The sequence below is a fragment of the Liolophura sinensis genome, chromosome 7, assembly GCF_032854445.1.
Source record: "Liolophura sinensis isolate JHLJ2023 chromosome 7, CUHK_Ljap_v2, whole genome shotgun sequence".
In the NCBI taxonomy this organism is placed as follows: Eukaryota; Metazoa; Mollusca; class Polyplacophora; order Chitonida; family Chitonidae; genus Liolophura; species Liolophura sinensis.
Genome location: NC_088301.1, coordinates 41,251,958 through 41,279,534, shown reverse-complemented (window position 1 = coordinate 41,279,534; position 27,577 = coordinate 41,251,958). Strand labels below are relative to the sequence as shown.

Here is a 27,577-nt window from a genome sequence, read left to right as displayed (position 1 = left end):
CATGATAGGCAAGGCCAGTTAGTTAGCAGGGGAACCCAATGTCCTCACTTGGCCAGACATGATACACACATCCAGCCAGATACCACGATAACATCATGTTCCCACTTGGCCAGACATGATACACACAGCTATTCAGCTACCTGTGGAACACTTGGCCAGACATGATACACACAGCTATCCAGCTACCTGTGGAACACTTGGCCAGACATGATACACACAGCTATGCAAGTTACCCGCGGAACACAGTGTCCATACACAAGGCCAGTCAGTTAGCAGGGAAACACCATGTCCCCACTCTGCCAGATATGATACACACGGCCAGTTAGTTAGCAGAGGAAGACAATCTCCCCACTTAGCCAGACATGATACACACGGCCAGTTAGTTAGCAGGGGAACACCATGTCCCCACTTGGCCAGACATGATACACACGGCCAGTTAGTTAGCAGAGGAAGACAATCTCCCCACTTAGCCAGACATGATACACACGGCCAGTTAGTTAGCAGGGGAACACCATGTCCCCACTCTGCCAGATATGATACACACGGCCAGTTAGTTAGCAGGGGAAGACAATGTCTCCACTTGGCCAGACACGATACACACGGCCAGTCAGTTAGCAGAGGAAGACAACATCCCCACTTGGCCAGACATGATACACACGGCCAGCAGGGGAACCTAATGTCCCCACTTGGCCAGACATGATACACATAGCTATCCAGTTACCCACAAAACACTAGGTTCCCACTTGGTCAGACACGATACACACAGCCAGCCAGTTAGCAGAGGAACATCATGCCCCAACTTGGCCAGACATGATACACATAGCTATCCAGTTACCCGCGGAACAGAATGTTCCCCCTTGGCCAGACACGATACACATGTCCAGTCAGAAGGGGAAGACAATGTCCCCATTTGGCCAGACATGATACACACAGCCAGTTAGTTATGAGGGGAAGACAACCTCCCCACTTAGCCAGAAATGATACACATGGCCAGTCAGTTAGCAGGGGAACACAATGTCCCCAATTGGCCAGACATGATACATACGGCCAGTTAGTTAAACACCAATGTCTAAACTGAATTAAAAAACTTTAAAAAGACATCTGTATAAAATTAAAAGACTGAGACTACATTTATTTTCAGACATGGAGACAGATCTAAAAAAAAATGATGAATAAAATGGGAAGACATAACAACAGAAATACATGTACATGTAGCAAAGTCTTTAAAATTTTGATTAACTTTGACAGCAGTAGTATTGTATCATTGAGTATTACTGCAGTCAGTTGTGCACCTCTTGTTCTGGCAGTCCACCGACTCACCGGGGGTGATAAACTTAAAATGAAAGTGACATACACAAGCACAAATACACTGTATAATGTAAAGCTCTAACATACATAACAAAAAACTGAGAAATAAATGGACTCCTGTGCCTTAAAACTTCTTTAAGCAAAGTCCTGCTTTTGTGACACTTTAAAATTGCACAGAATCTAAAGTAATCTGCCAATGTCAAGCAACAACAACCGAGTTAAAATAATACTGACTAAAGCCTGTCTACATGGCATTTGAAATGTAAATATTCCTCTGAATGGTAAATAATATGTAGTGTAACAAAAAGACGCTCACAATACACACAGATCTCTCACCAGTGCTGTGTGTCTCAGTCACATGACACAACAATGAAGACAAAATGTAACCAATTTGTATGAAGTTAACTTCAACAAGTAACTAACAATGTTCATTTTAGAAAATGTTAATATTAATGGTCTGTTGGTATGTAGTTAGGTGAAAAATGAAAAAGGAAAAAAAAGAATACACTCAAACAGGAGGAGTGCTGTTGTTATTATACAGGTGTTAAATCCTGGGCAAATTTTACAGTGGTTATAAGCATAGTACTATACATACTATTCAAAAGAGTTCTTTGATATAAAAGCCTCAGAAATCCCCACTGCCATTTCACAAATTTTACAAATGGTGCCTGAAGTTCACATCATATGCCATGACAGTTTAGACATACAGAAAAATTCCCATGTAATGCATATGCTTATGATAAAACAGGAATGGAACAATTCACTTTGATAAAATTCTTCAAAACATGTTTCATTTTTTTTTTTTTTTTTGGGCATTGAACTAAAATTTGAAATGCACAAATTCATCCATACATGTCAACATATTTAAATCCTTCCATTTTAACACAACACACATCGAATTGTCTTTAATCTACACACGGGGTTTGCATACAATGACAAAGGACTTTCATCAGTGGTCATTTAAGTTGAATCAGAAGTTCAACATCTGGCTTTTTCCACAGGGTCATCTGCTCAGATTTCATATCTCACTGAAAACAAAACAAAACAAACATAAGACATTAAAATGAAAGGGTTTTTTCCAGGTCAAAATTTTCAAGAGAATACCCCTTAACAATTCACAATAATCAGGTAAAAAGTTTAATTTAGTAACGGCCAACAGTCATTTGGGATGACTTAGGTGATAACAATACAAACAAGAGCACCTCAGTCAAAATGGATTTCATGATACTAGCCCTATGGTATTAAATGAACATAAAAAAAAAAAAAAAAAACAGCAGCTGCCATATACCAACCTAATGTATGTATTTTTATGTACAAATATCATGTCTTCTCTATTAACAACATATCAAAGCTCTTGGATCATCTTCGGCAGTACGTGGGAAGTTCTGCAAGCAAACTGTGGATGGTCGTGGGTTTACCCCATGCTCTGCTCATTTTCCTACCACCATAATGACGACTGCCGTCATATAAGTAAAATATTCTTAAGTACGACATAAAACACCAATCAAATAAATAAATAAAGCTATTGGATGCACCTTAGCCAAATTACATGTACTTCCAACCTTTACATTTCATACCCTCATTAACCTTTAATACATTTAATCTCACAGCTTCATTGAACAATTGTAGTACCTGTTCTTCGCTGTCTGACTTTGTTTCGGCAGATGCCTCTTCTGCGGACTCCGTCACAGGCTGCGGATTTTTTCGTGGCCTACCACGTCCTTTGCTGCCTGAAGCCTTTGGTTTGGCCTGGGCCTAAAATAATGAATGAAATCAGTGGTGTTAATGTGTTATACTGATAAATATTAACGATAAACAACAAGTATCAGCCACCATCTGGTCATCTCAGAATGGAATCTACTAAAATCTGGTTTGGACCAGATTTTCACCTGGCTTCTGGTATTAAAAATCAAAAGGAAATATACATAAATGGGCGGGAAAAAAGAAGCAAATATTCCTCCAGTATAAATGTTCAGCAATGTTTTTTTCATTTCTTTATTATTAGCTTAAACAGTGAACATTTACAACCAATAGTAAACAGTTACTAGCACACTTCTGTCAATGTGTCAAAGGGAGGTAATTTGGTGTGTATCTACCCAAATCTACAGCCATGGTGACAGTGCATTGCCTAGAACACCTCATCCGTTCAGGTATCTATAATGTGGATGACGAAATGCAGTACTGAGCCAAACTGGCATTCCCCCATTCATCTATAATAATCTAGTTTATGTGTGTTTAACACATCTGTACATAACCACATGCATGATGACTTGTTACCAATTCTAAGTTTACCAAAGAGCTTGCCTGCAGGAGACAGATGAATGCAAAACTTCAGCTCAATACATGAACTACTGAGATCGTGAATTTCACAATTTTATGATAATTAATATGCACAGAGCATCGTTCACACCTTGTGTCACTGTGATATATATGCATGTAAAACTTCAGGTCATCCCATGCTGCACTTTTTGAGATACCACTCTTAACATTTACTTTATTTTATTTATTTATTTGATTGGTGTTTTCCGCCGTACTCAAGAATATTAACCACTACACATGTGGAAACCCTGAGCTTGACAAATGCAATATTTATTGAGATACCAACCGTAACATTTTGTTTAGCATTTTAATATGCAATAAACTAAGTCAGGAATTCCATAATTTACGATATTTAATATATCGTAAACACCGTATCAACGATGGAATATTGCCCTCGTATTATTGTACTCTACATGTGTGCTAACACTGATCTCAATACCTGCAGTACTTTTTAAGATACCACCACTAACATTTTGTTTAACATTGCTTTCCCTGTTATTGGACGCCGATGCCGACACTCAGGGTACTTTGTTCAGGGGAGCTAAAAAGGTCACACTTTGCCGGCTTTGTATCATGCTACCTTTTTGGTGGGTTTAGCTGTCTTCACTGGGGTTTTTCTGCTAGGTTTAGCTGCCGTCTTTGTTGTGGATGCCTGAAAAAAGCAAAATAGTTCAATGTAACATTATTCTCTCTAAATTCTACATTCTTCTCAGTTTACATGTAGGTTTTACTCCTGCAAATGTCACTGTCTACAATCTGTTTTTTTTACGGTACAGACTGCAGAGTATCTGTGGCACATCAAGTACAAAGGGCAAGAAGCAAATGTACTAGAAACATGTTCATTTTAATACGCTTATTCAATCACTATATTCCAGAGTTGGTTTTTGAGCATACAAATGTTTCGATATTAGGACAAGCCCCATAAGCATGATAATTTCAGTCATGAAAGAGCATTTACTTACTTTTGCACTTTCAATCTTTTTTGGCCGTCCACGTGGTTTTCCTGAGGCAACATATGGTTTCTGCCAGAAAAAAAAAAGAGAGACAATTATATTAACTAAAGACCACAGCCATAAGAATACTGTGATTCCCTTGCTGACACCAGTCCAGTAAAGCAAGTCAAAATTCTTCTTTACGCAGGGATGAAATGGAGAAAAAAAAACATGGAATGGAACATAAAAGCTGATGTACATCCATATGCTATGTTTTCAAGAAACTGTGTTATAAAGTGCATATTTTACGAGGAGACAAGGTCTTACTTCATTCAAGTACAAATTCTGTAAAGGATTTTTCAGTCCATTGGTGTAAGAATGAAACAAAAATGCTTTGCAAACTGGATGAATCCACGAAGAGGAAATTTTACACAAGTGGTCCCAGGTCACAAAGAGTGAAGAAAGTTTGGCCAATGTTTAGCAATAGAATGCAGGTAATCACAAATGACCATAACACTGACCATGTACAACCACTTCCTAAAATAACATTGTCGAACCATTGCGCAAGGCGTTCATGTTTTGTTTAGCAAGCCTGATATAATAACTCAGAAAAATAACAAGAAGCATTTTGCAGGTGTGAACGTTTAGTCTTTTGTATCAAACTACTGTGAAGTACTTAATTTTCGCATGGAACTTTTCACAGATTTTGCAGTCAATAATCTACCGTGAAAATTAATTCACACAAAGAAAATATCCAATATTGAATCATATACAACAGGTAGTAGTAATAATGAAGTGAAATCTTTGCCTGGGTAACGGGAGTTGCGCTAAGAAAGCCCGACTGGCCAGCTAATTTTATTAACAGCAGGGAAGGGATATTATAATTTAAATATATACAAAGTCTGGTGCTAAGGCTTGGTGGGTATAAAACAAAGTGGGAGTTCATACTTCTTTAGTTTGATCAATCTTCACTATGCCTGTGAAGTGAAGGAAAAGTAGATACCAGCACGTGCTGGCTTCTAATGAATGTCGCTCTGATACATGCTATCCCATTGGCTGAGTCTCTCCCATGGTCCAATGAGTGAGCTTCTAACAAACTGTGAAGTGTGTACAACAACACAATCGCCGTTTGAAAGCTACAGCAATATTTGCGGTTTCTGACCTGGTTCAGGGCATGATTAAAAACTGAAAACAATGCAAAACTTACCGTGTTGCTTGATAAAGAATGAGTGAGTTGCACCAACAATGATGAATTCGTATGTTTCACCTTGAACTGCTCAAAAGGTGACAGGTCACTTTGTCAGGTGTTTAAAGATCAATGATTCGAAAAGAAATTTTTACACTGGTTTCAGTACTGCTCATGGTAGGTGCGAAACTAATCTTCTCATGTAGTGATAATCCATCCCCCATTGTTTTAATCTCTGATCCAGATCAAGAGGATTAGCGACTCAGCAGGAAACAAAGGAGGATAAAAGCCACCCATGATGATCAGAGTTCTACAGGCTTGAATAATTTTGGAGATATTATATCGTGGAAAATTTTAAGATTTTAAGACCAGTATTCTCTTAAATACGCGAAAATTAATTCCCGCGAACATAGTTTTGGAGAACATCAGCAAAAATAAATTTCAGCGAATAATAAGTACTTTATAGTATTTAGTGAGAGTTACAAGGCAAGGCTGCTGTCCAAAGATGAAAAAAAAAAAAAAAAAAACCACAAACACACAAGCTTCTTACAGTTTTCTTGGCACTTTCTGGAAGCCTTGGCCTTCCACGACCACGTTTGGCTGGTGTCTAAAATGGTAAAACACATTATAAAATAAGTATCAAGGACAGTCCATTTGTTCATGACTGAGATGTTAATTTTTCCACATTCTCAGAGTATTTATTTATTTTTAGAAAGGTGTTTGGGGGATTGATTTAAAAGTAGATTCATATCTTACTGGGGGAGGTAATTTTCAGCACAAAAAGTAATATTTTATAACATTTAGTTGAGCAAACAGGGTATGTTTGTTGCTTTTGGATCTAACCCTGCTTTAAATACAATGCCAACATATAATGCCGTCACAATGAAATAATAATATGTTAAAGACACTGTGTTGTAATGACCCACACTGCCACAGTATCTAACTATAAAACAAGTAATCTCTGTATGTATGTATTTATATCAGCCTGATTTTGTACACAATCATACTTGCTGGATGTGTGTATTGCTGAGCACACAAAAAAGTTTAATGTCAAGTATTTTCGTGCATGTGAGGCAACGGTGATGTTACAAATCTTTTTAGAGGGCACGGCTTTGACATGCTGACACACAAACCGAGCATGTTTCTTGAAAAAACAAGGTGGAATACTTGTGAAAAACAAGGCAAACACTTTTGATGATCTTCTCTTGCACAGCCTTCAAACAAAATTCAAAATAAAATACTTTCTAACACACCTGAGCACGACTACACCTGTAAACATGCTGCCACATGTACATAGGCAGTCGGTCAACTTGCCTCAATTTTCGCACAGAAATACAATGAAATCACGATGAAATTATGTTACAAAAGCTTGACAAATAATTTATTTTTGAGTGTTGTGGATATGTATATATTTTTTCTTTATGACGCCTGTGTGAGGTATGACCATGTCCAGCCTTGTTCTTCATACATGTAGTTTTCAAAATATCCCCAAAACACAGTGGATTTGTACACAAAACCTACACTGCTCAATCTAATCTCCACAAGAACTTTAATATTGGAAGGAAAATGTTTTCTGACATACCTCATGCCTACAAAATCAGGAATCTCTGCATAAACTGTGTGTGCAGATTAGGAAAGGTGATGTCACAAATTGTTTTAATGCATGGGCAAGGCACTTATGGGCCAACCAACAGTAAGATTACCTATATCTGACTTACGCTTTCAGGTTGAGATTCAAATACATGTATCAAAATTACTAATCTGAAGTCTTACACAACAAGTATGATCAAAAACAGGATAACAAAATTTTACCTGGATCTCTCTCTAACCAGGTCACCCCAACCACTCATGGTGTGTGCTTATCCCACAACATTTTTCATCAAACACTGAACAAAAACATGCCTGCATTATAAAAATTCTTTGCAAGAACATGCTTTACACAAACTAAGGCACAACTTACACCTTCTGAAGCTCCACTGGGCATGTCTGCTTTCGTTGCTTTTGCGCTTGGTGCTTCCTAGAGAAATACATACAAGAGAAAGTAAAAATTATTTACAAAAAAAGAGATACTGGACGAACATCAGATTTCACTCTTTGTGTTCAGTTTTCCTGCTCTGCTCTCAAACTTACATTAATATACAATAAAGAATGCAGATATACATGTACCTTTATCAGTCATAGTCTCTGATCTGACCTAAACTCAATACATGCTGTACTTTTTGAGATACCACCCATAACATTTAACTTGACATCAACTGATGGGGCATGGCACAAATTTTGTAATTTAATTTAACTAATATGCACACAGGGCATCATCTATGAATCTGCCCCTTTGTGTTCTAAAATTGATTGTGCCTTACATATGTGTATTGTAAACCCCAAGCTCAATACATGCAGTAGTTTTTGAGATGCCACCCCTAACATTTACATTTACATTGTATTTGGACTTCGAGGCTTGGGGCATGGCACAAGCTACACCTGTACAGTGTACATGTACATATTCAATATTCTGAACCAGTCATTATGTCATGCCTATAAAATAAGATGAACAGTAACAGTGTTCATTCTTTTTACTTACAGCAGCTGGGGCTTCTGCAGCACGTTTACCTTTCCTTGCGGGCATTATGGGTGTATCTGAAAATGAAGAGTTATCAGTCAATTAAAATGTACAGAAATTAGTTATCAGCCATAGACTGGTACATCTACCATACAGGGTGCTGGGCCAGACTGAATTTTCTTTCCAATTGTACGTTTTTGTTTCTTTATCTACCTTGTGAGTATTAATTATGTCCAACCCCAATATTTATTTTAAAATTTGTGAGCCTATCACTTTTAAGGTTATGCTCCCCTCACTGCCGCAGACCACTGAAAGCCTGTCTCAAATCAAGAAGACACACAGTTAGATTTTGACCTTGTGATGCCAGTATGATGGGAATGTACTTGCTAGTGAATATCTGATAATTCCCCTAATACAAAGATCAGAAGGCCTGTTGCCGATGGACTTGGGTTTGTATTTGTAACTGTCAAGGTACTGTTCACGTCTTGTACATTCAAGCAGGTTGGTGTAAAATGACTGACTGGAAATGTTGTCAATTGAATATCCTTACACTTGCAGCAGATATGACAACACCAATAGCATTATTCTATAGCATAAAATACAAGCAGTATTCGACTTCAGTGGAAATCTAGAGAGCCACACGACTTAACCAGCAGGAGCAACACATTCAAGGAAGAACTGTAACTTCACTTTAGATCTGTCAGTTTGACATGCATGTACTCAACAATTATGAAATGAAATCGTAAGATAAATCAGTCTGCCTTCCATGTATGTTTCGCAGTACCCCATCCATTTTTATGCGTGAGTGTTCCGCAGATATGCCTCAAAATAAATACAGGTAACAATCAACACTTCTGAAATTTGTTAACCCTATAATCAAGAAATCTGCTGGTTATCAAGTTTTCTGTCATGGTACAAGCCTGCAATTTCCACTTTCTAAAAATGCACTTTTAATTTGTTACAGTTTTCTGTTCCTATTTTTAATGATGGATTGTGAATGACAGTACTCCAGCTGGTCTAGTTGATTGATATTATTACTAATATGCTACAATATTCACTTCTCAACAATAAAAAGACCACAAAGAACAGATAAGACAAATAAGAAAACTGTAACCTGTAAACTGTAATAATTCATTTGCAGGGTAAATTGCAGTGGTGATCAAAACATGGAACCTATATCGAATCCCAAAATGTTGCTTTTCTTTCTATGCATGCAGGTGTGCTATATAATATGTGTGCCATGTTACCAAAGTCTGAAGACAATACCGATATATAATGTATCACAGCAAAGACCATGTCACTGTCACTGTCACTGAGTGAACTAGATGTAGTGTAGTCCTTTCTCTGAAAAGGAAAATATTGTTTAAAGGCTTCCAGGTTACGTGATATATGTGTAAAGCCAAGTACCAACTCTGGCCACTGTACATCCCCGTGGGGACAGTGTGTGAGAGTGGTTGGATGTTCACTAAGGCCATAAATTTTGTGCTCCTTGCTCCCATCCCACCCTGAGAGATTGGGGATGAGATTTATTGCCCTACCCATCTGGGTGGATTACCTGTGGATTAGAGACAAAAGTCTGCCTCTTTCCTCCCTGAGCATCAGAGAAGAGTTAACATGCACTTCCACAGCAGCCTTTATACCACTTACTATCCTCTCTATTTAGGTTATTCCTGATGTACAGAGCACGCAGGCCCCTCACTCTAGATTAGGTCACTCAAACTGGCCTGACATGGTCTGATGAAATGCTGGGTCTAACCATCGAAGCACTGAGTCCGAAATGATCAGGGTTGAGAAATGGGTGGCAGTTGGATGTCAAGCAACTTCATTCACGCTTTAAGTGTGTGAACACTTGCACATCTGGCCCAATTTCTTGGCCCTGATCCAGCAAGGCACGGTTGAGCCCATCCTTGCGTGTCTTATCTTCGTGTGTCGTGGGACAAACAGCTACGCTCCATACCATCTTTGATGGCTTACTGTTAGCGTCTGTCCCAGGTCAGAGACCACCATCGATGCGTCATACTGTGGCTGATCTGTTTCAGAGTCAATGGTAGCCCGTGGTACATATTGGCCAGAGCCACCGTTGTGAGGCTGCAAAGGGGTCTTGGTCTGGTCAGACAGGTTCTTTAGCACTATGGCTTTCACTGAGGTGTCATCTTGTTCCCTCATCCTCTTCAGATGTCTCAAAAGCTCATCCCTTTGAGATCTGTACAGATCACGCTCCCCCCTGACCACTTCCAGTTAAAGGTGTAGGCTGTTGACTTCGAGCTGAAGGGACTCCATGATCTGAAAGACACCTGTGCCAGACACCAGGAAAAAAGGGACAATAAGATAAATGCATCACAATTTACCGTCCACAAATCACAGATAAAATATGAAATATAAAATGACAAATATAAATGTCAGGTAGATATTTACAGGTACACAAGTGTGTGTAATGTGAAACTACAATATACCTAATATTACTATACCCATACGACTTTACTATATGCCACACATGGGACAAAAGCAAACTGTGCGCGCTAAGCACCTTGGCTGTGCTGCTGGTGGTTCTTCTTTGTCACCTCTGTCAGACTGAAATGCTGGAGTACCATCTGACTGCAGGGATATTTTTGTCACTGAGAGGGACCGTTGGCAGAGTTGTCATGACGGTATCCTCACCGGTTAGATTACTAAAGTCCACAACAGTGGCATCAGTCAAACTTAGGTTATTTCCTCCCCCAGTCAGCTGTCCAAGTTTTGGCGTGACACTCGGCTGAAACTCTGGTGCCTGGGGGTTAAGAGGGGAGGTAGGCTTTCTTTGAGGGCAAATAACAGATGCTATATACAGATCTTCATCATCTGATGTATGGACATCCTGAACATCTGTATCTAGCACATCCCTCCTCTGAGACCTGGTTACTGGTTTTCGAGGTAATGGCTGGGCTGCAGCATCACTTTCGACCTCAAGTGGCAAAGAGACAATAGGTAGCAATAGATTTCGGTGGTAAGTCCTTGAGGGGCCATATCCATTTTCCGGTCTAACCACGTAGACACTGAGGTCAGCATGCTGTCGTTCAACAACAAAGACCCTTGATTTCCACCTGTCAGTAATCTTATGCTTACCCCTCACACCAATGTTCTTAACCAGAACTCTGTCTCCCTACTCAAGTATAATAGCCTGCGCCTTCTTGTTGTAGTAGTTTTTGTTTTTTAAGGCACAGTCTTGGGCTACCTTTAATGCAAACCTCAGTTTGCTCCTAAGGTCGGCGACATATTGTTGAGGCCCCCTGGGGTACCTTTTGTCAGGATCGGTAAAGAACACGTCAACAAGTAGACTGGCATGTCACCCAAACATCAAGTAGTACTGCGAATACCCTGTTGTAGGCGTGTACATATTTTCGCCAATCCTTTTTCTGGCTGTGATTAAGTGTGCCCAACATATCCAAGAGGGTTCAGTTTAATTGCTTGGTCACCCCATTACACCAAGGGTTGTAGGGGGATGTTCAAATCTTCTTGATTCCTGACATTTTGCCAAGTTTTCAAATAACTTTCGACTCGAAATCCTGACCCTGATCTAGGTGGCGTGGATAGCCATAATGACAAATCAAGTGCTCCCAAAGTGCCTTAGCAAGTGTTGTGGGTTTTTGGTCCTTCATGGGCACTGCTGTCGCATACATAAATGGCCAGAAAAAGCACTGTTGAGCCTTGTTACACAGCCTTGTTGCGATGGCTCTGTGGAACCACGAGCTGTTGGCAATCAATACCTTTGTTGTCAGTCACCATCCTGCATAGCACTTCACCCTTTAAACACAGCTTTGACATCTCCCTCATATAAACTGACATTTCTTCTCCTGTTTTCGCTAAATCCTCCTTGGTCGATCCACTGACTGGTCACCTGCTGTCTGGGGTGTTGCCAGTGTGTCACATACAGCTGCCTCAGAGCACGACAAGGCTTCAACCCAAGCAGGCTGTCTCTCAGTGAGGTGTGAGGAAGCGGCCAGTGTCACTCCAGTTGCTGTTGGTGATACTGACTTATGTTGTTGACTTGTCCCGTCATTACGCCAAGGTTCTGAACCATAGCCTTGATACATTGAGATGAGCACTCAACTGTCTTTGAAGTATCACTGGTGCGGGCTTTGCTTCTTTCGATAAGCCGGTCAACGCGCTCTAATTCTCGAGTGTAGCACTCATCCTCTATAACTGGACCATAAGGGAGACGACTCAGTGCATCTGTGTCTGTGTCTGTGATGTTGGTCCATGGTCCATATCGAAGGCCACTAAGGCAGCCAACCATCAGTGACCTGTTGTGTCAAGTTTAGCAGACTTTAGCACATACACAAGCGGCTTATTGTCAGTCACCACAGTAAACTTATTACCGTACAGATACCTGAGAAACTTGTCAGTCACCACCCATTTCACTGATAAGAATTCACACTTGTGAGCAGGGTAAAATCGCCTCGCTCTTGGATAGACCTCGGCTGGCACACGCTACAACTCTGAGATCAGATCCCTGTTGTTGGCATAACACAACCCCCAGACCTGCGCCACTTGTGTCCATGTGAAGTTCAAAAAGGGACGCTAGATCTAGGTACACAGGAGCTGTGGTTAGTCGGGCTTTTAAGACCTCAAAAGCTTATTGGCAATCATTAGTCCACTTGTCCCCAAGAGGTGTTTTCAGAGTGATGTCTCCCTTTCTTGGTACTTTGCTGAGTTTCTTAAGGGTTTTGCACGGGACATAGCCAGATGTGAGTGAGTTCAGTGGCTTTGACTGTCTACTGAAATCCTTCACAAACCTTTGGTAATATCCTGCAACTCCCAAGAAACTCGAGCTCACCAAGATTAGATGGGACTGGCCAATCTGTTACAGCCTTGATCTTTTGGGTCGGGTGCTATGCCATCCTTGGAGAAAACGTGTCCCAGATGAGTAACTTTGATCTGGAAAAATTTGCATTTCTTGGGGCTTAGACCAGATTTCCGCAATCTCCATCAGGTCTGGAACAGATGATCTGGAAAGAAAATGATAAGGTCATCCATATAAACAACCAGTTCCTTTAAATTCATATCTCTGACACAGCATTCCATAAGGCGTTGAAAATTCAGTGGGCTGTTTACAGGTCCCATGCTCATCCTACTGCATTCAAACAGACCGAAAGTGCATACAAATGCTGTATACTGGGCTGACACAGGATCCATAGGTACTGTGTAAAAGTTCCTCTGGGGAGGTTATATCCTTCTCTACCTGAAGTGCAAAACGGTCTGCCACATAAGCATTCACCTTAGCTGTGTCTGTTTCTTCTGGAGTTTGTCGGTTATCCAATTTAGTGGTACCACAAACTAGGGAAGGTACAAATCAGCTACCACTTTCTTAGGCTTGACGAAACACAGTTCTGGAGGTATTGTGCACCAATGGAATAGTTTTCAGACTCTTGCACCACAACTGTTTGAGCAGTGGAGGGAATACTGACTTTGTGGGCTATGCCTTTTGACTCTACCATTTCTCCAGCTGGCACATGAACAGGGTTTCGGCCCATTAGTCTCACCGAACCTTACCTACCAGACCCATCAGGGACTATACTACTTGGTATGGGGGCTACTTCCCCACAGACAGGAAATAGACAGCAGGGTGACTTCTTCCCATTCTTTCCATGTTTCTCCGTGAAGCATTGACCATATTTGTACCAATGATCACAGTAATAGATGAGAAAAAGGAAGTGTCGTCCCACACCAAAGCTAGAGTGTGAACTTCTCCAGAGGACCCAAGGACATCATCAGGCAGTGTGACTTTTAAACGAATGAAGCCATCATATGCCACACTTTGTCCCCGTGCCACATTTACCTTTAATAAAGTCTCCTTGAAAGACTCTAGGAGCAAATGTGACCAATGTCTGGAATAGAAAGAGCGACATACAGTTGTTACCTGTGACCCAGTATCTATTAGGGCTTTACAGTGGACATCTTCCACTGATGTCTCAGCATCACACGCTGGCCAAACCACATATCTGAATGTTTCAAGGTCTTGCATGCCTCCTTCCATTCCGCCAACACAGCTCCCATGACATTCAGCCAGAATGTTATCTGAAGACAAAGTCAAAGTTTTTCAAGAATTGTTTATGGCTTCTAACTTGACTCTGTCTCCAATGATCTCCAGTGACGTCATCTCCAATCTGGAAGATTTGCTGAACCTGACACAGACATATGAATATCCTTTAAGCCGGAAACAGAGACATTTGGATAAGAAAAATATCCTTGTATCTCTATAGCGACCATCGTTTTGGGACACACCTTTCAGCTGATTTTTTTGCAGAAATTCATCCCTTTCCTTGACTCTTGAGAAGACAAGCACTGGGTTTTTGGTGTTTTGACAGGTGGTCCCATTTGCCACAATTATGACAAAACTGCTGAAACTTTGTCTGCTTCTTTTTTCCACCTTTTTGCAGCTGCGCAGAAGCTGCCCAGTAAGTGTTTCTGGTTGGGATTGGCTTACCAAAGAGTGTATAGCCTGTATCTGAGTGCTCAGCTCCTTCAGCCCAGAGTCATCCATGACAGGCAAGGCGCTTTGGAGAGGAGTCAGGGCTCAAGCAGCAAACTTGTTATCGTCTTCTACTTCTTTCACTAGCATGAGTACAGAACGAAGCACAGAAACGACGGTGATGATCCTTTGAGAAATCTGGCTAGCGGCATATTTTGTACCTGGAGCCTGGTGCTGTCCACCTTGTCTGCCGATAACCGCCCTCTCTCCAGAACCTTGCATAGCTCGAGCTCCAGCCTCACCAAGTATTCGGAAGGCTTCTCCTTTAGCTTATGGGCATTAGTGAAAAACTCCTGAAGGGAGACAACTCTGTCTGTGGACGTGTCAAAGTCTCCCCTCAGATGCTCTAACACTTCCTCGGCACTCTGCAAGGCAATATTAAGTTATTTATTTATTTATTTGATTGGTGTTTTACGCCATGCTCAAGAATATTTCACTTTTACGACGGCGCCCAGCATTATGGTGGGAGGAAACCAGGCAGAGCCCCAGGGAAACCCACAACCATCTGCAGGTTGCTGCAGACCTTCCCACATACGGCCTGAGAGGAAGCCAGCATGAGCTGGACTTGAAATCACAGCGAAAGCATTGGTGAGAGACTCCTGGGTCATTGCGCTGCGATAGCGCGCTAACCAACTAAGCCACAGAAGCCCCGCAATATTAAGTGCCAGAGAACTCAAATCACTGAGTAGCTTCTGCCACTAGCCTTTGGCTGACAAGATGTCGTCACGAAAGACCAGCTGCAAGTGTGTACACCACTCGTCATATAAGCATTCTCCACTCTTCATAGGGAAGCTTCCTTCGTCCTGTAGAAGTTCGAAAATGACCTTTCCCAATGTATAGGTGGGGCAGACATTGCTGAAGTCTAGGGTATGTTTCTCGGCAGTGTATTCCCTCTATATCCACACTGTCATTGACTGGGGTGGGGTCGTCGAGTGGTTCGACAGGGGCTGAATGTGAAGCACTTTCAAATGCAGAGGCGTCTGCAAGGAGTTTGCAAAACCCACGGCAAATCTCTCCGGATGACCAGGGAGGCCTAAAACCTTGGAGATTACGCCGTGGCTTACACCTAATGATCTTTTTAAATCCACATTGTGGGTAGTCTCTGGGAGGTTGTCTACAGCGATGGACCTGGACAGGTCAAAATCGTTGCTGTCCTGAATCTTCTCCAGCGATGGTGATGAAGATGCGTTCATGGCCATGGTGGCGTGGGTAACACTGGCAGATGGAGACTGAGGCCGCAGAGGGAATGAGTGTTGAAAAAGGAAATGAACGCACAGAACACAACTCACAAAAGTGAATATAATATTCTGTTGCTAGAAGGAATGGGTTGCAGAATATTAATAGCTGATATTGACAGAATGGCACTCCCACAGAAATAAGTAAGCTCCAACTGACCTATCAGAGGGGCGCGCAAGCACACCACCAGACTGTCTCAAGGTAATCTGGGCAAGTGTGTGCAGTAACAAATCCTGAGTAGAATCAGCTTGAAAGAAACAAAACCAACTCACTGAAAATGCCTTGCACTTAAATACAGGTTTATTGGTAGAAAGAAAAGAAAAGGAAAGAAGGGAACAGGTAGAAAGAATGCTCAGTTCTACATGCCAGTTTAACTGACCTAATCTGTAGTGACGGGCCTGTGTGCTCTGGAGGACAGTAAGTGGTATAAAGACTGCTGTGGAAGTGCACTTGTTAACTCCTGTTCAGGGAGAAAAGAGCCAGTTTTAACCACATACAAAAATATTGTGATAAAACAAACTTGAGAAAATATGTATCACTTATAAAATCAAATAACATCAGCAAACAGTGTTGCAAACCAAATATGCTATTATACCAAGATTATAACCAAGAGATGGTTGGACAGTACTGGTTGTCCCTGCATAAACAATTTAAGTAGCATATGTCAGCAGCGTCTCATCCAATCATGCACATAGTAAGTACATATGTGTAGGCCTACTTATAAAATATATACAACTGAGGATTGTCATTACATACAACATAACAGACATACAAAATACCAGGGACATGTTATTGTATAAAGCTACGATATGGAACTTAAACAGATTACAGGGGATAAATGAGGGTATTAATATGTAAAAGACAAAGTAATAAACTTGCGACGTGATGATATAGACATATGACAGCCGTTTGTCTACAGTCAATGGGGGCAGCCATTTTGTCATGTGACCAAAACAAACCCAGGGAGAGGCTCTAAGTCAGGCCTTGTCCAGCTCTAGAGTTAGTGACTGACAGATATTGGGTGGAAAATTACCCTTTGACCAATGCCTGAGGTAGAGATTAGCTTACAGGCCTAGTTGATCAAATGTAGCTGCACATAAAGACCTCATGGTTTTGCAAATAACTTCTGAAAGCCCATTAAGGGCTACAGAATGCTTTACAACTGCAGTATAAGTTCCGCAAATAATACCAGGAGACCAGCTATGAAGTAACAGAGTAATACTCAGTGTTTTTCTATAAAATGTCCACGTGAAAAGAATCCTAAACTGAGTCGGATAAATGAACATCAGTTCAACAGTATAAATAACTGCTAAAGCATTCATTTACACAAGAGATTTGGAGCAAAGTGAAGATAAATGTATATATGTACCCACTTGTCGCACACAAATATTGAAAATACATGTATAATGATCCAACATGGCTCAAGTTCTTTAACCAATAACATATCTTCCAATCATGCTTCCAATCAAACATTCTGAGGCCCCCAAGCCTAAACTCTTAGCTAAATAGAGAGGATAGTTTGTGGTATAAAGGCTGCTGTGGAAGTGCACTGGTTAACTCTTGGGATGTCCAGGGAGAAAAGAGACAGACTTTTGTCTCTATCCCCCACCCCCCTCTGGAAATCAGATGGGTAGGACAATAAATCTCATCCCCCCTCTCTCAGGGTGGGATGGGAGCAAGAAGTGTCCACAAGCACAAAATTTATGGCCTTAATGAACATCCAGCCACTTCCACACACTGTCCCCACTGGGGTGTACAGTGGTCAGAGTTGGTACTGGTACATATGCATATTAATTTACCTGATCAAGACATTTAATATCTTTCCATGGAGAGGAGCATGCTCAGCAACAAATCGTACCTGCATTGTTGCAGTGTAAAATGTGACTTCCAATGTTTCACTGTGCTATTCTGTGCAACATGCACAGACGCATGAAAGCCAATATTATGTCGAGGCAACCTTCTAAATTACAAGCAAATGTACTGATAATATACTTGTTCTATTTATCTTAAATTGTGTAATTTTCTGTAGGCACATTTGCTCACCAAATTACGTCTTTCCTTGCCAAAAGCCAATTCTTCCTTGGAAATCAACAAAGCCTAACACCCGACCCACGCTGTAAAATACCGGATAGAGGGCGCTCGTTTCAAAACCCTCCAATCATATCGTACTATCGAGAATATTGTGCAAAACTCTGGCAAGCGAGCTGTCTGGCGGCGAATTTTGTTGAGAAAGCATGCTTCACTCGAACTTCACATAACCTGCAGAAGTGGACTGAACGACCAAGAGACTTCTCAGGAATGGTCGAGTGACCCAGCGTTTGCGTTTTGGCATTACCTTACCTGTTGTCAGTTTTAATTTGTATCAGTTTCGTCGTATATACGAGCACGCTAACTCCATTTTAAAGAACAACAACAACAACGTCAATGTTTTGGACAAACACGTGGGGTTGTACTGTGCATGCATGTAGTCAACTATGAATAAGCTTTAACCTCGCTTACTCGTGGTCCTAAGTCATTGTAGTGATAGAAATTTAATTTAATTAGAAACAAGAAAAACAAGATGTCAATGATAGAATCCCTGGAAAAGACGGCATATGAGTTGAATCGTTGGGAGTCACGGAAGAATGAAGCTACCACCGCTGAGTTGACAGAAATCCTATCCAGGTGAAGCCACTTAAACAAATTTTTTTTAATTGCAAATACTGCCATTGTCAAAGGGTTGAGTGACAAATGCTTTAGGCCTATAAAGTTCAGTCTCTTAGCCCGTCTTGGGCCTCGGTGGCTCAGTTGGCTTGCGCACTAACACAGCGTAATGACCCAGAAGCCTCTCACCAATGCGGTCGCTGTGAGTTCAAGTCAAGGTCATGCTGGCTTCCTCTCTGGCCGTAAGTGGGAAGGTTTTACAGCAACCTGCGGATGGTTGTGGGTTCCCCCGGGCTGTGCCTGGTTTCCTCCCACTATAATGCTGGCTGCCGTCGTATAAGTGAAATATTCATGAGTATGGCGTAAAACACCAATCAAATAAATAAATAAATTTAGCCCGTCTGTGCTGCAATTCATTCGCCAATCTCACTGCCATTGGTGGCAGATTCAGTGGCCACCGGACACAGTGTGATGTCCCAGTGTTCTGGAAGTCTCGTCTCGTCGCATGGGTTATGATGCTACCATACACACCACCGACTCGCCTGATGTCATTCAGGGTAACACTGAGTTCATTGTTCCCTGACTGTCGCAAATATAAAACTCTGACCACTTTTTCGATAGCAATCTAATGGTAATTAAACTCACGTCCTTTGTTTATTTCTATGTCCTTTTTTACCAGTTGAATCTTTTTAATTTGTACCCTAACCAAATCGCTTCAATGACCTAATGGTTAGAGCGTCTGCCTCAAGGTCAGGATCAAACCCAGGTTGGGTCATATCAAAGACTATAAAAATAGTACTTGTTGCTTCCTCGCTTGGCTCTCAACTCTGATAGGTTAGTTCAGGGAAGCATGACTGGTTGTCCCGGCGTCCATATAATATGAGTTGGTGGGGTGACATGTCTTGTATCTCAGTGGTGGTGAAGGTATGAAACCCACTTTGACCCACACCACAGTCTCCAAAAGTTAAGAAAAAAGGCTTTCAAGCTTTTCAAAAAGCGCAAATGTGCAATATTGCTCACAGTAAGTCTTAAAAACTGTAACCTTCAGAAATTTTTTTTAGGATTCTGTTAGACTGCATGGAACTGAGTAGTGAAGTTTAGCTTTCTGATTTAGTGTCATGATTTATAACAGGTTTAGATCTGTAATCAAAAGGGGTCCACAGCAATTGTATATGTTCTCAAATAAGAGTGCTCTGTTAATCTCCAGAACTTCCACGGTACTTTCTGTGTCCCATGAGATAGGTTTCCCATTGTTATTATAGTTTTATGACTCCCCTTTCATTTTTGTTAGTTTTGTATTGCTTATGATCTAGCTCTGTTTCGTTTAGACAAATTTCAATTTCGGAGGATAGGTCGATTATCTCAAGAATTTAGAACCACACCATTTATATGTGAAACTATAATAACAATTCAAAGTTTGAATATTCTGTCGGTTTGAATTTAAGTGAAGAAGATGCTTTTGTGACTGTGACAGAATGTTGCTGTAACATATTAAAGATGACACCCTGATAAATAGCACCTGGGATGAGAAGTTGTCTGGAGATACATGTAACTGTTTCTCTGTCCTTCAGAATTTGAATTCACAGGACGGGAGATGTATGTAGATGTAGATGTAGATATTCCTGCTCAAATTTCTTATGCACTGACACAGTCTGCTACAAAAGCGTGCACTGCTGGTACCATTCTCATTACTAGATTTAGTCAATAAAATGTCCTTTCCAATGGAAGTGAAATCAGAACATCCTGAAGGTCATCTCTGATTTGGAAAGTGTTCCAGAATTTTCATTTCGTTCTTAGAAAACATTTTGGTTGGAGAAGCATGGAAAGATACATGTAGGAGCCACAATGTTTACTACAAAGCTTTCTTATTTGGTGTGCGATTCCTATTTAAAATTGGGCCATTCAGATCAGGGTTGTTGGCCTCTGTGGCAACATAATGCTCAGAGTGAGGAAAATATGGAGAGAGAATGTAAACAAAATCATGTTCAGGGACTAGTATTTGATGTCCATGTATGCGTGTTGGGGCGTCGGTGGCCTAGTGGTTAGCACACTAGTGCAGCACAGTGACCCAGGAGCCTCTCACCAAAGGGATCACTGCAAGTTCAAGTCAAGCTCATTGTGGCTTGCTCTCTGGTGGTACATGGGAAGGTTTTCCAGCAACCTCTGGATGACTATGGATTTCCCCAGGGCTATGCCTGGTTTCGTCTCACAATAATGCTAGTCAGCTTTGTATAAGTGAAATATTCTTGACTACGGTGTGAAACTTAAATCAAATAAATAAGGTAATCATATATGTGGGACCTAAAGGCCCAGATTATACATTGCATAAAGCTGCAACATCCTGCAGAAAGTTCTCAAGTACCCTCATTAAGATGTATAAAACTTGCAGCACATTCATTAGATAACTGGTTACACAGTTTGCATGTAAGCAGTGTTGTGTCTGTCAGTCAGAAAACATTGTAACAGCTTGTTAGGAATGTTATGACCTCAATATAACGGTTATTCAGAAACTAGCTTGCATGACTAAAAATTATACATGTAAAGTCAGTCTTTTGTTTTCTGTCTTTAGCATTGCTGAACAGGTGGAGTTAGCAACAGAGGAATTCATCAGATTGGACCCAGATCCATTTGATGACAGGCATCCAAGTAGGTTACTTAACTAATGTACACATGATTTAGTAGGATGGCATCACTTGTGTTAAACATAGGGTGGACGTAAAATAATTACATGGTTGCTAAATAACTAGTGAACTATTGTCACCATGGAAGTATTCAGTCCACCCTGTACATATACACAAAATAGTCTCAAAATCTCAATCTCAAAAATGACTGAATGAAGATTTGAGAAAAAGGACTAGTTGGCCCAGTGTTAGTATGATGTGACTGGGTGGGGTGTCATGTGTGGTGTCTTCAGCATGATATTTCAGTAGCGACAGCGCTTTGGCGGTATGGAATCACCTTGCCACAAGAGTACATATATGTACATAATGACCTAATGACCCCTTGTCATATGACTGAAACATTAAGTATGACATTATACCAAGCATTCATTCATAAAGTACTGCATGTATTGAAGTTAAAGTATTAAAGTGCTGAAGTTTACATACATTTAAATGGCAAGAGGGAGTGTTTATATTATGCATAGTAATTACAGTAAATTGCCAAATTCACGACTTGAGTATTTTATGTATTGAGGTGAAGTTTTGCATTCAAGTGTCTCCTACGGGCAAGCTCATTGGTAGCCTTGATACCAAATTTGAGTTAAATGTTATAGTGCCCAAAACAAATCACAGTACTGAAAGTGGATATCTAGGCGGTACATAGATACTTAAGAGTTGCAAGTTACATGTAATTACAGGATTCAGGCGGGGCCTGAAATAATGTGAGAAAGTTCAGTTAATCAGATAATTTCACATTGTTTGCATCATGTATGTCAGTAGAATATATATTCTAAGTAGTCTTGAAATTGTAGATTTCAAGTCTGGAAACAGTTTTGAAATTAAGTCATGTATAAGCCCTGCAAATTATACCAAAATGGAGAAATGTCTAGTCAAATGTAAAAAGTATGCAACATAAATCAAGGTTGCGTCTTTATCTTTTGAAGTATGTCACCTGTTGGTACAGGTTCCAGTGTACAATTGTTTTGTGTTTCAGGCTATGCAGCACCATCCTGTTCACTGGGGCATGTGCTGGAGCTCATTGTTGATCAGGGATATTTCCTGAAATATGTAAGTGTTCTGGTATTTTTCTTTTTGTTTTTATTTTCAAAAAGTTCATTTTTTAAAAATTGCAACAAACACCAAGTAATAAAAAAGTAATAAACCAGTTTTATTACTGAAAAGACGGCCACAGAAATTTGACAATCCATTTAATCTATCAGATTATATCTTTCACGGTAGAAGCAGTGCCTCTGTCAATGCATGTAAACTCATATTTATCTATGATATCTGACTGGCAGTGATAACAAAAACTTGAAAAAGAATGTGACAATTAATATTTTCGCTGTAAAGTAGAAATATAGAAGAAAATAAAGGGTAGATGAAAGGATGTCAGGCTAAACCTATCTTCTTGTATTGACAGGGATCCCAAAAGTCATTTTTCAACATACCCTGAGCAGAAAATGGGAGAAATTTGTAAAGATAATATTTTACACTTCGAAGTTTGACGGTCTTTGCTGTTGTAAATCACAGGCTTTAAGCTTTCACAGTAAAAAAATCTGTCTCTTTGTATGGACATCATGATTTTCAAACCACGTACCTGCATGTGTGCAACGTCACATAAGTGAAATTTTCTTCAGTACAGTGTGAAACACCAATCAAATAAATAAAATGTAACAAGATAACGTGGCTGGTATACCCCCTCGGTCTGGAATAGACTTTCCCTTCACAGCTTCCACTCAGAAAGCGCAGTATCGCCAGACATCTCTGGTGTATTGCTGTATGTACAAGTCCAGTATTGCACTCTGATATGTATGCAGTGAACCTTGGTTTGTCTACAACTAAAGTTTCCAGATTGTTATTCCTTTGTCACCAGATGTAAACATACGACTGTCAAGCATACGCCCTTGACAAATTGATGTGAGAAGTCGGAATTTATCTAGTGCAACGAAGTATGCGGTTGACTCAATCTGGTAAACAATGCAAGTTTCAGCGGCAGGTTTTTGTGAGCGTCTATAGCTAGTCATTTGTGAACATTTGGAAACATTTGGAAAACATGTATTGTCTATCAGAGTAATTTGGAGTTTAGCGTATCAAACAACATAAAAAAGTAACCTTTTGTGAAATTTAGGCGGCCACAAATTTACCTGGTGCTGCTTGCAGACGAGGTGACACGTTTTTAGTACCAGAAATGAATAATTTGACCACTTTCATATTTGTTTTGTGTCCGTTGGTAAAATAAGTGTCCTACATTTCTTTTAAGACGGAATTTCATACACCAGTATATATGGCTCTTGACAGCCTGGCTAATTTTCAGCGATTTTTGAGTACATGTGTATATGTTGAATTTCACAAGTTGATGTGCACTTGCTTAATTAATTAGTTTGATTCATTAACTATTTAATTAGTTTATTTATAAACGGTTCACAGCAAATAGTGGCCCAGTTGAGTGTTTGACCTGGTGCGATAGTTCAACTCCCCAGCTTTTTAGGACTGTGTTTTAGTACATATAGATGTAATTAATAGTAATTTATGCTTCTAGAAATAGCATTTTGTTCTCACTGAGCTTTTAATTTTAACGGATTGTTCAGCCCAAGCAGTTCATTATAGTACTGTGAGGTCACAACTTTAAATGTACATTGTGGAAAATATTTAAGGAAATGGCTGATGATGGAATGGGAGTTAGTAAAGTATTTGGTTTAGAATCCGCTTTTACTCCCAGAGGGAAATAGAGCACATGAGTAGTGACACTGCTTTTGGATAGTAAGGCGTCAAGCCTGGAGAAAGTCAGAACAAATCAAATCGTTCCTTTGGAGTCTTTACACAAGTCAGGGGCAAGCTAGAGTAGATTTTTAGTTGATTTGCTTGAGCAGCAGTTGCCTCACTACATACACTGCTGAAAAAAGGCCGTTGTTTATGTAACACTATGGGCAGGTACATGTGACGTAACTATCAAAAAAGAAAATCAGTAACTACGTTTACGACACGTAGGAAATAAAACTCCAAAGGAAGTTACCAAACAATACAAACGAATCCAAAAGCTACAAGTGTTACAAGTGGCAACAATAAATATTGGTCAGTTAAACAAATGTCTTGGTAAGAGAACCTTAAACATTTACGCCACAGTTCTGCCTATGCAAAGAGATATTGCTGGAGGCCGGCTGGTTAATGGCCAACCAATAGAGGAGGTGTCAGATATTGAAACATTCGTCATTGAAGCAAGCGTACAGGCGAGTGTGCCCCCTGAGAGTGAGAGTGGTGTTATTTGTAGGGTACCGTAGCTGAACCTAGAACCTGAAAAGTGGACTCTATGCTGGATCAGTCTTGGTACCCATGAACAGTAATATCCCTGTCAGACTTGTTAATGTTTCAACTGAAACAGTAAATGTCAGCAAATGTCACCAAAATTCATTGAAATTCATCCGAACCCACTGTTTTTACCAAAGAACGTTGAGCCCAGAAATGATGTAGATTGTTCTGAAGTTCAATTGCCAGGAGTCCCAGAACATCTTGCAGATCTATTTAACACATTTAGTAAGAACCTAAGTCATTCTGAAAAGCTGCAGCTGGGGGTTTGTTAGTTGTTCTCAAAACGTGACAAAGACATGGGTCCTTTCCAAGCGATAAAGTATCGCATAGACACACAAGAAGCTTGTGTTTGTAGACAACCCATTAGGCAGACACCACTCTGGTTTCAGAAGGAAGAAGCAGGTCACTTGAGAAAGTTACTAAATGCTGGCGTCATTGTGCCGTTCGCAAAAACGATGGAGGTGTGAGATGGTGCATGGGTTATCAAAAAGTCCACAATTTAACGGTGAAACATGCATGTCCTTTGCACAAGATAGATGAGTGCTTAGATGCACTTAGTGGGTCAACCTGGTTTTCGACTTCACACTGATGTGTGCTTACCACCAAATCAATGTTGATGAAAGAGACAGGCACAAGACAGCTTGTCTGAAAACTCCCTGCACGTTGACAGGCCTGAAGGCTTTCATTGGGCTCACAAATTATCGGCATTTCGTCCAAGACCTCGCATCTGTGGTGTGTCCCCTTTGACCAGCTTGCTCATAAAGGACAGGAATTCCAGTGGAAATCCACTGAACAAGAAGCCTGTCTGCATTTGAAGGAAGAAGCTGACGAATACACCTATTCTTGGCTACACCTGTAGTGAAAGTGTGTTTTTGATTGACGCAGATGCCTTGGATCGAAGCTGTGCTGTCTCAGCCCCAAAACAGGCAGGTAAAGAGTTAATGGTTACGCTAATTGCCAATTAAGAGAGTTTTGTGAAACATGTCAGGAACTGTTGGGTATGGTTGCCTTTACAAATCATTTCAAACATTTCCTACTTGACCACAACAGTCTTATTTGGCTCGTCCAATTTAAGGCGCCCCAAGGTCAACTTGAGCAATGGCTCAAGGAGCTTGCAGAGTATGACTTTGTCATCCAACATTGTAATGGAAAGGAACACTGTAATGCCAATGCATTTGCTGCCTTCACTTTGCTGCCTTGCAGGGGTTTTCCACACTGTTTGAAGCTTCACTTTCAGTGGGATAAATTTGACACTCAAGTTGACGATGATGTGCCTGTTTCTGTTTGCAGAGCAGAAACAAACAGGCAAAATGTTCCTGTAGCTGACTGGATTCAAGGTTACACACTGAATGAAATTAAACAGGAGCAGTTGGGTCATACAGACTTGAGGTGTGTATATCTGTGGGTGTTGAATCGAGAATTTCCAGACAAATACAACACGCTATAGGAGGTCTTGATTTAAGGCACTATTGGTTAAACAAGGACATGTTCCTGATTGAAAATGGTGTCTTGGTTTATGAGTGGATCCAAGACAAAGGGAATAAATGGTCACTTCGACTGATGGTTCCTTAGATCTTCAGGCCCATTGAAATGTGTCACCGCCCACTGTAGTCTGGACATCAAGGTGTATACCGTACACTTCAAAGGGTGAAGGACAAATTTTACTTAAGGGTGACACTTTTGTTAGATAGTATGTTGAGTGTAACTCGCAGAAAAAGAGTTCCAAGACATCAAGAGCCAGACTTCAAGTGTTTCATTGCGGTGGTCCTTTGGACCGACTTCACATCAACATTCAGTATGTTCTAGCTGTTGTAGATCAGTTCACGAAATGGACAAAAGTCTACCCAATCCCTAGCCAACAATCTGAAGTTATTGCCAAGAAACTTGTGATGAGTGTCTTTACCAGGTTTGTTGTTCCGTGAGGAATCCACAGTGACCAGGAGAGCAGTTTTGAAGTGGCACTCTTCCGGGATATATGCAAGCTATTCCAGATCACCAAAACCAGGACCACAGCCTGCCATCCTGCATGAAAGTGGTTTAATTGGACCTTACACCAATGATAAAGTGCTACATTGATCGAGTACAGAAGTCTTGGGACATACATCTCTCACAACTTGCTGCTTACAGATGTACAGTCCATGCTTCCACAGGATACACTTCAGACATGCTTATGCTAGGGTGCGAAGTACATCAGTCATACAATGTTGTTTTTGGAGTGTGCTCTTTTACTGATGACTTCTGGTCCAGAAGACAAACGAGACAACACAGAACCCAAACACTGATAAGATATTGCCAGATGAACGAGAGAGTATGGAGAAGGATGTATCAACACCATGTACGAGAACCAAACCTTCTCAGCCTGTGAGAAGGCATGAGATGTGCTGGCTTTGTGAACTGTTTAGAACTTTTATTATAGTCCTGAGACCTTATGACGCATTATTTGGACGAAATGTCTATCTTCTTGCTTAGTGTTAAAGTTGTTGATTCTTACCATTCTCTTTGAGGATTACTGTTACTTGTGCGGTAAGTCATACACATTCAAATATCGTTGTAGTGAAATGACATTAAGTCACACTTTTGGTTTGTCTTAAACTTAAGTTGTTTGGCTCTATAATTGACATTAGCCTATTAATTGTTGAAGTTTACGAATGTTCTGCATGTGTATTTGAGAGGACTTGAATGTTTGATAAAGGGGAAGTGTGTAACAAGATAACGCAGCTGGTATTGGTATACCTCCCTCAGTCTGGAATAGACTCTTCCTACACAGCTTTCACTCAGAAAGCGCGGTATTTCCAGACATCTCTGGTGTATTGTTGTATGTACAGGTATTGCACTCCCTTATGTATGCAATAAACCTTCGTGTCTCCACAACTGCAGTTTGTGTTGTTGTTCTTAGTCACCAGATGTAAACGCGCGACAGCC

General features: G+C 40.6%; 2 protein-coding genes across 2 annotated transcripts in view; one reads left to right on the top strand and one right to left on the bottom strand.

Moving 5' to 3' along the window:
* Positions 1 to 1,106: 1,106 nt before the first annotated feature.
* LOC135471356 (high mobility group protein HMGI-C-like) lies at positions 1,107 to 18,171 on the bottom strand. Its single transcript, XM_064750563.1, has 8 exons — positions 18,090 to 18,171; positions 8,324 to 8,379; positions 7,706 to 7,762; positions 6,296 to 6,352; positions 4,590 to 4,649; positions 4,208 to 4,279; positions 2,941 to 3,063; positions 1,107 to 2,336 (listed from the first exon to the last, which is right to left on the bottom strand). Exons 2-8 carry the CDS (start codon positions 8,366 to 8,368, stop codon positions 2,334 to 2,336), a joined length of 417 nt encoding a protein of 138 aa, XP_064606633.1. The 5' UTR covers positions 8,369 to 8,379; positions 18,090 to 18,171; the 3' UTR covers positions 1,107 to 2,333.
* A 172-nt stretch (positions 18,172 to 18,343) lies between these two features.
* The window catches only part of LOC135471282 (DDB1- and CUL4-associated factor 1-like), a 38,449-nt gene continuing 29,215 nt past the window's right edge, over positions 18,344 to 27,577 (top strand). The window contains exons 1-3 of the mRNA XM_064750450.1: positions 18,344 to 18,710; positions 21,259 to 21,335; positions 22,344 to 22,417. Of these exons, the coding sequence (XP_064606520.1) occupies positions 18,607 to 18,710; positions 21,259 to 21,335; positions 22,344 to 22,417 (255 nt within the window). The 5' untranslated portion in view covers positions 18,344 to 18,606. The remainder of the gene's footprint in view (positions 18,711 to 21,258; positions 21,336 to 22,343; positions 22,418 to 27,577) is intronic.

What these genes read in the sequence shown, in the direction of transcription:
- LOC135471356 (XM_064750563.1), bottom strand. Translation starts at nt 8,368, where the DNA reads ATGCCCGCAAGGAAAGGTAAACGTGCTGCAGAAGCCCCAGCTGCT. An exon ending in CTGCAGAAGCCCCAGCTGCT is followed by an intron (nt 7,763 to 8,323) that starts GTAAGTAAAAAG and finishes GTATTTCTCTAG; the next exon opens with GAAGCACCAAGCGCAAAAGC. An exon ending in CAGCTAAACCCACCAAAAAG is followed by an intron (nt 3,064 to 4,207) that starts GTAGCATGATAC and finishes TCATTATTTTAG; the next exon opens with GCCCAGGCCAAACCAAAGGC.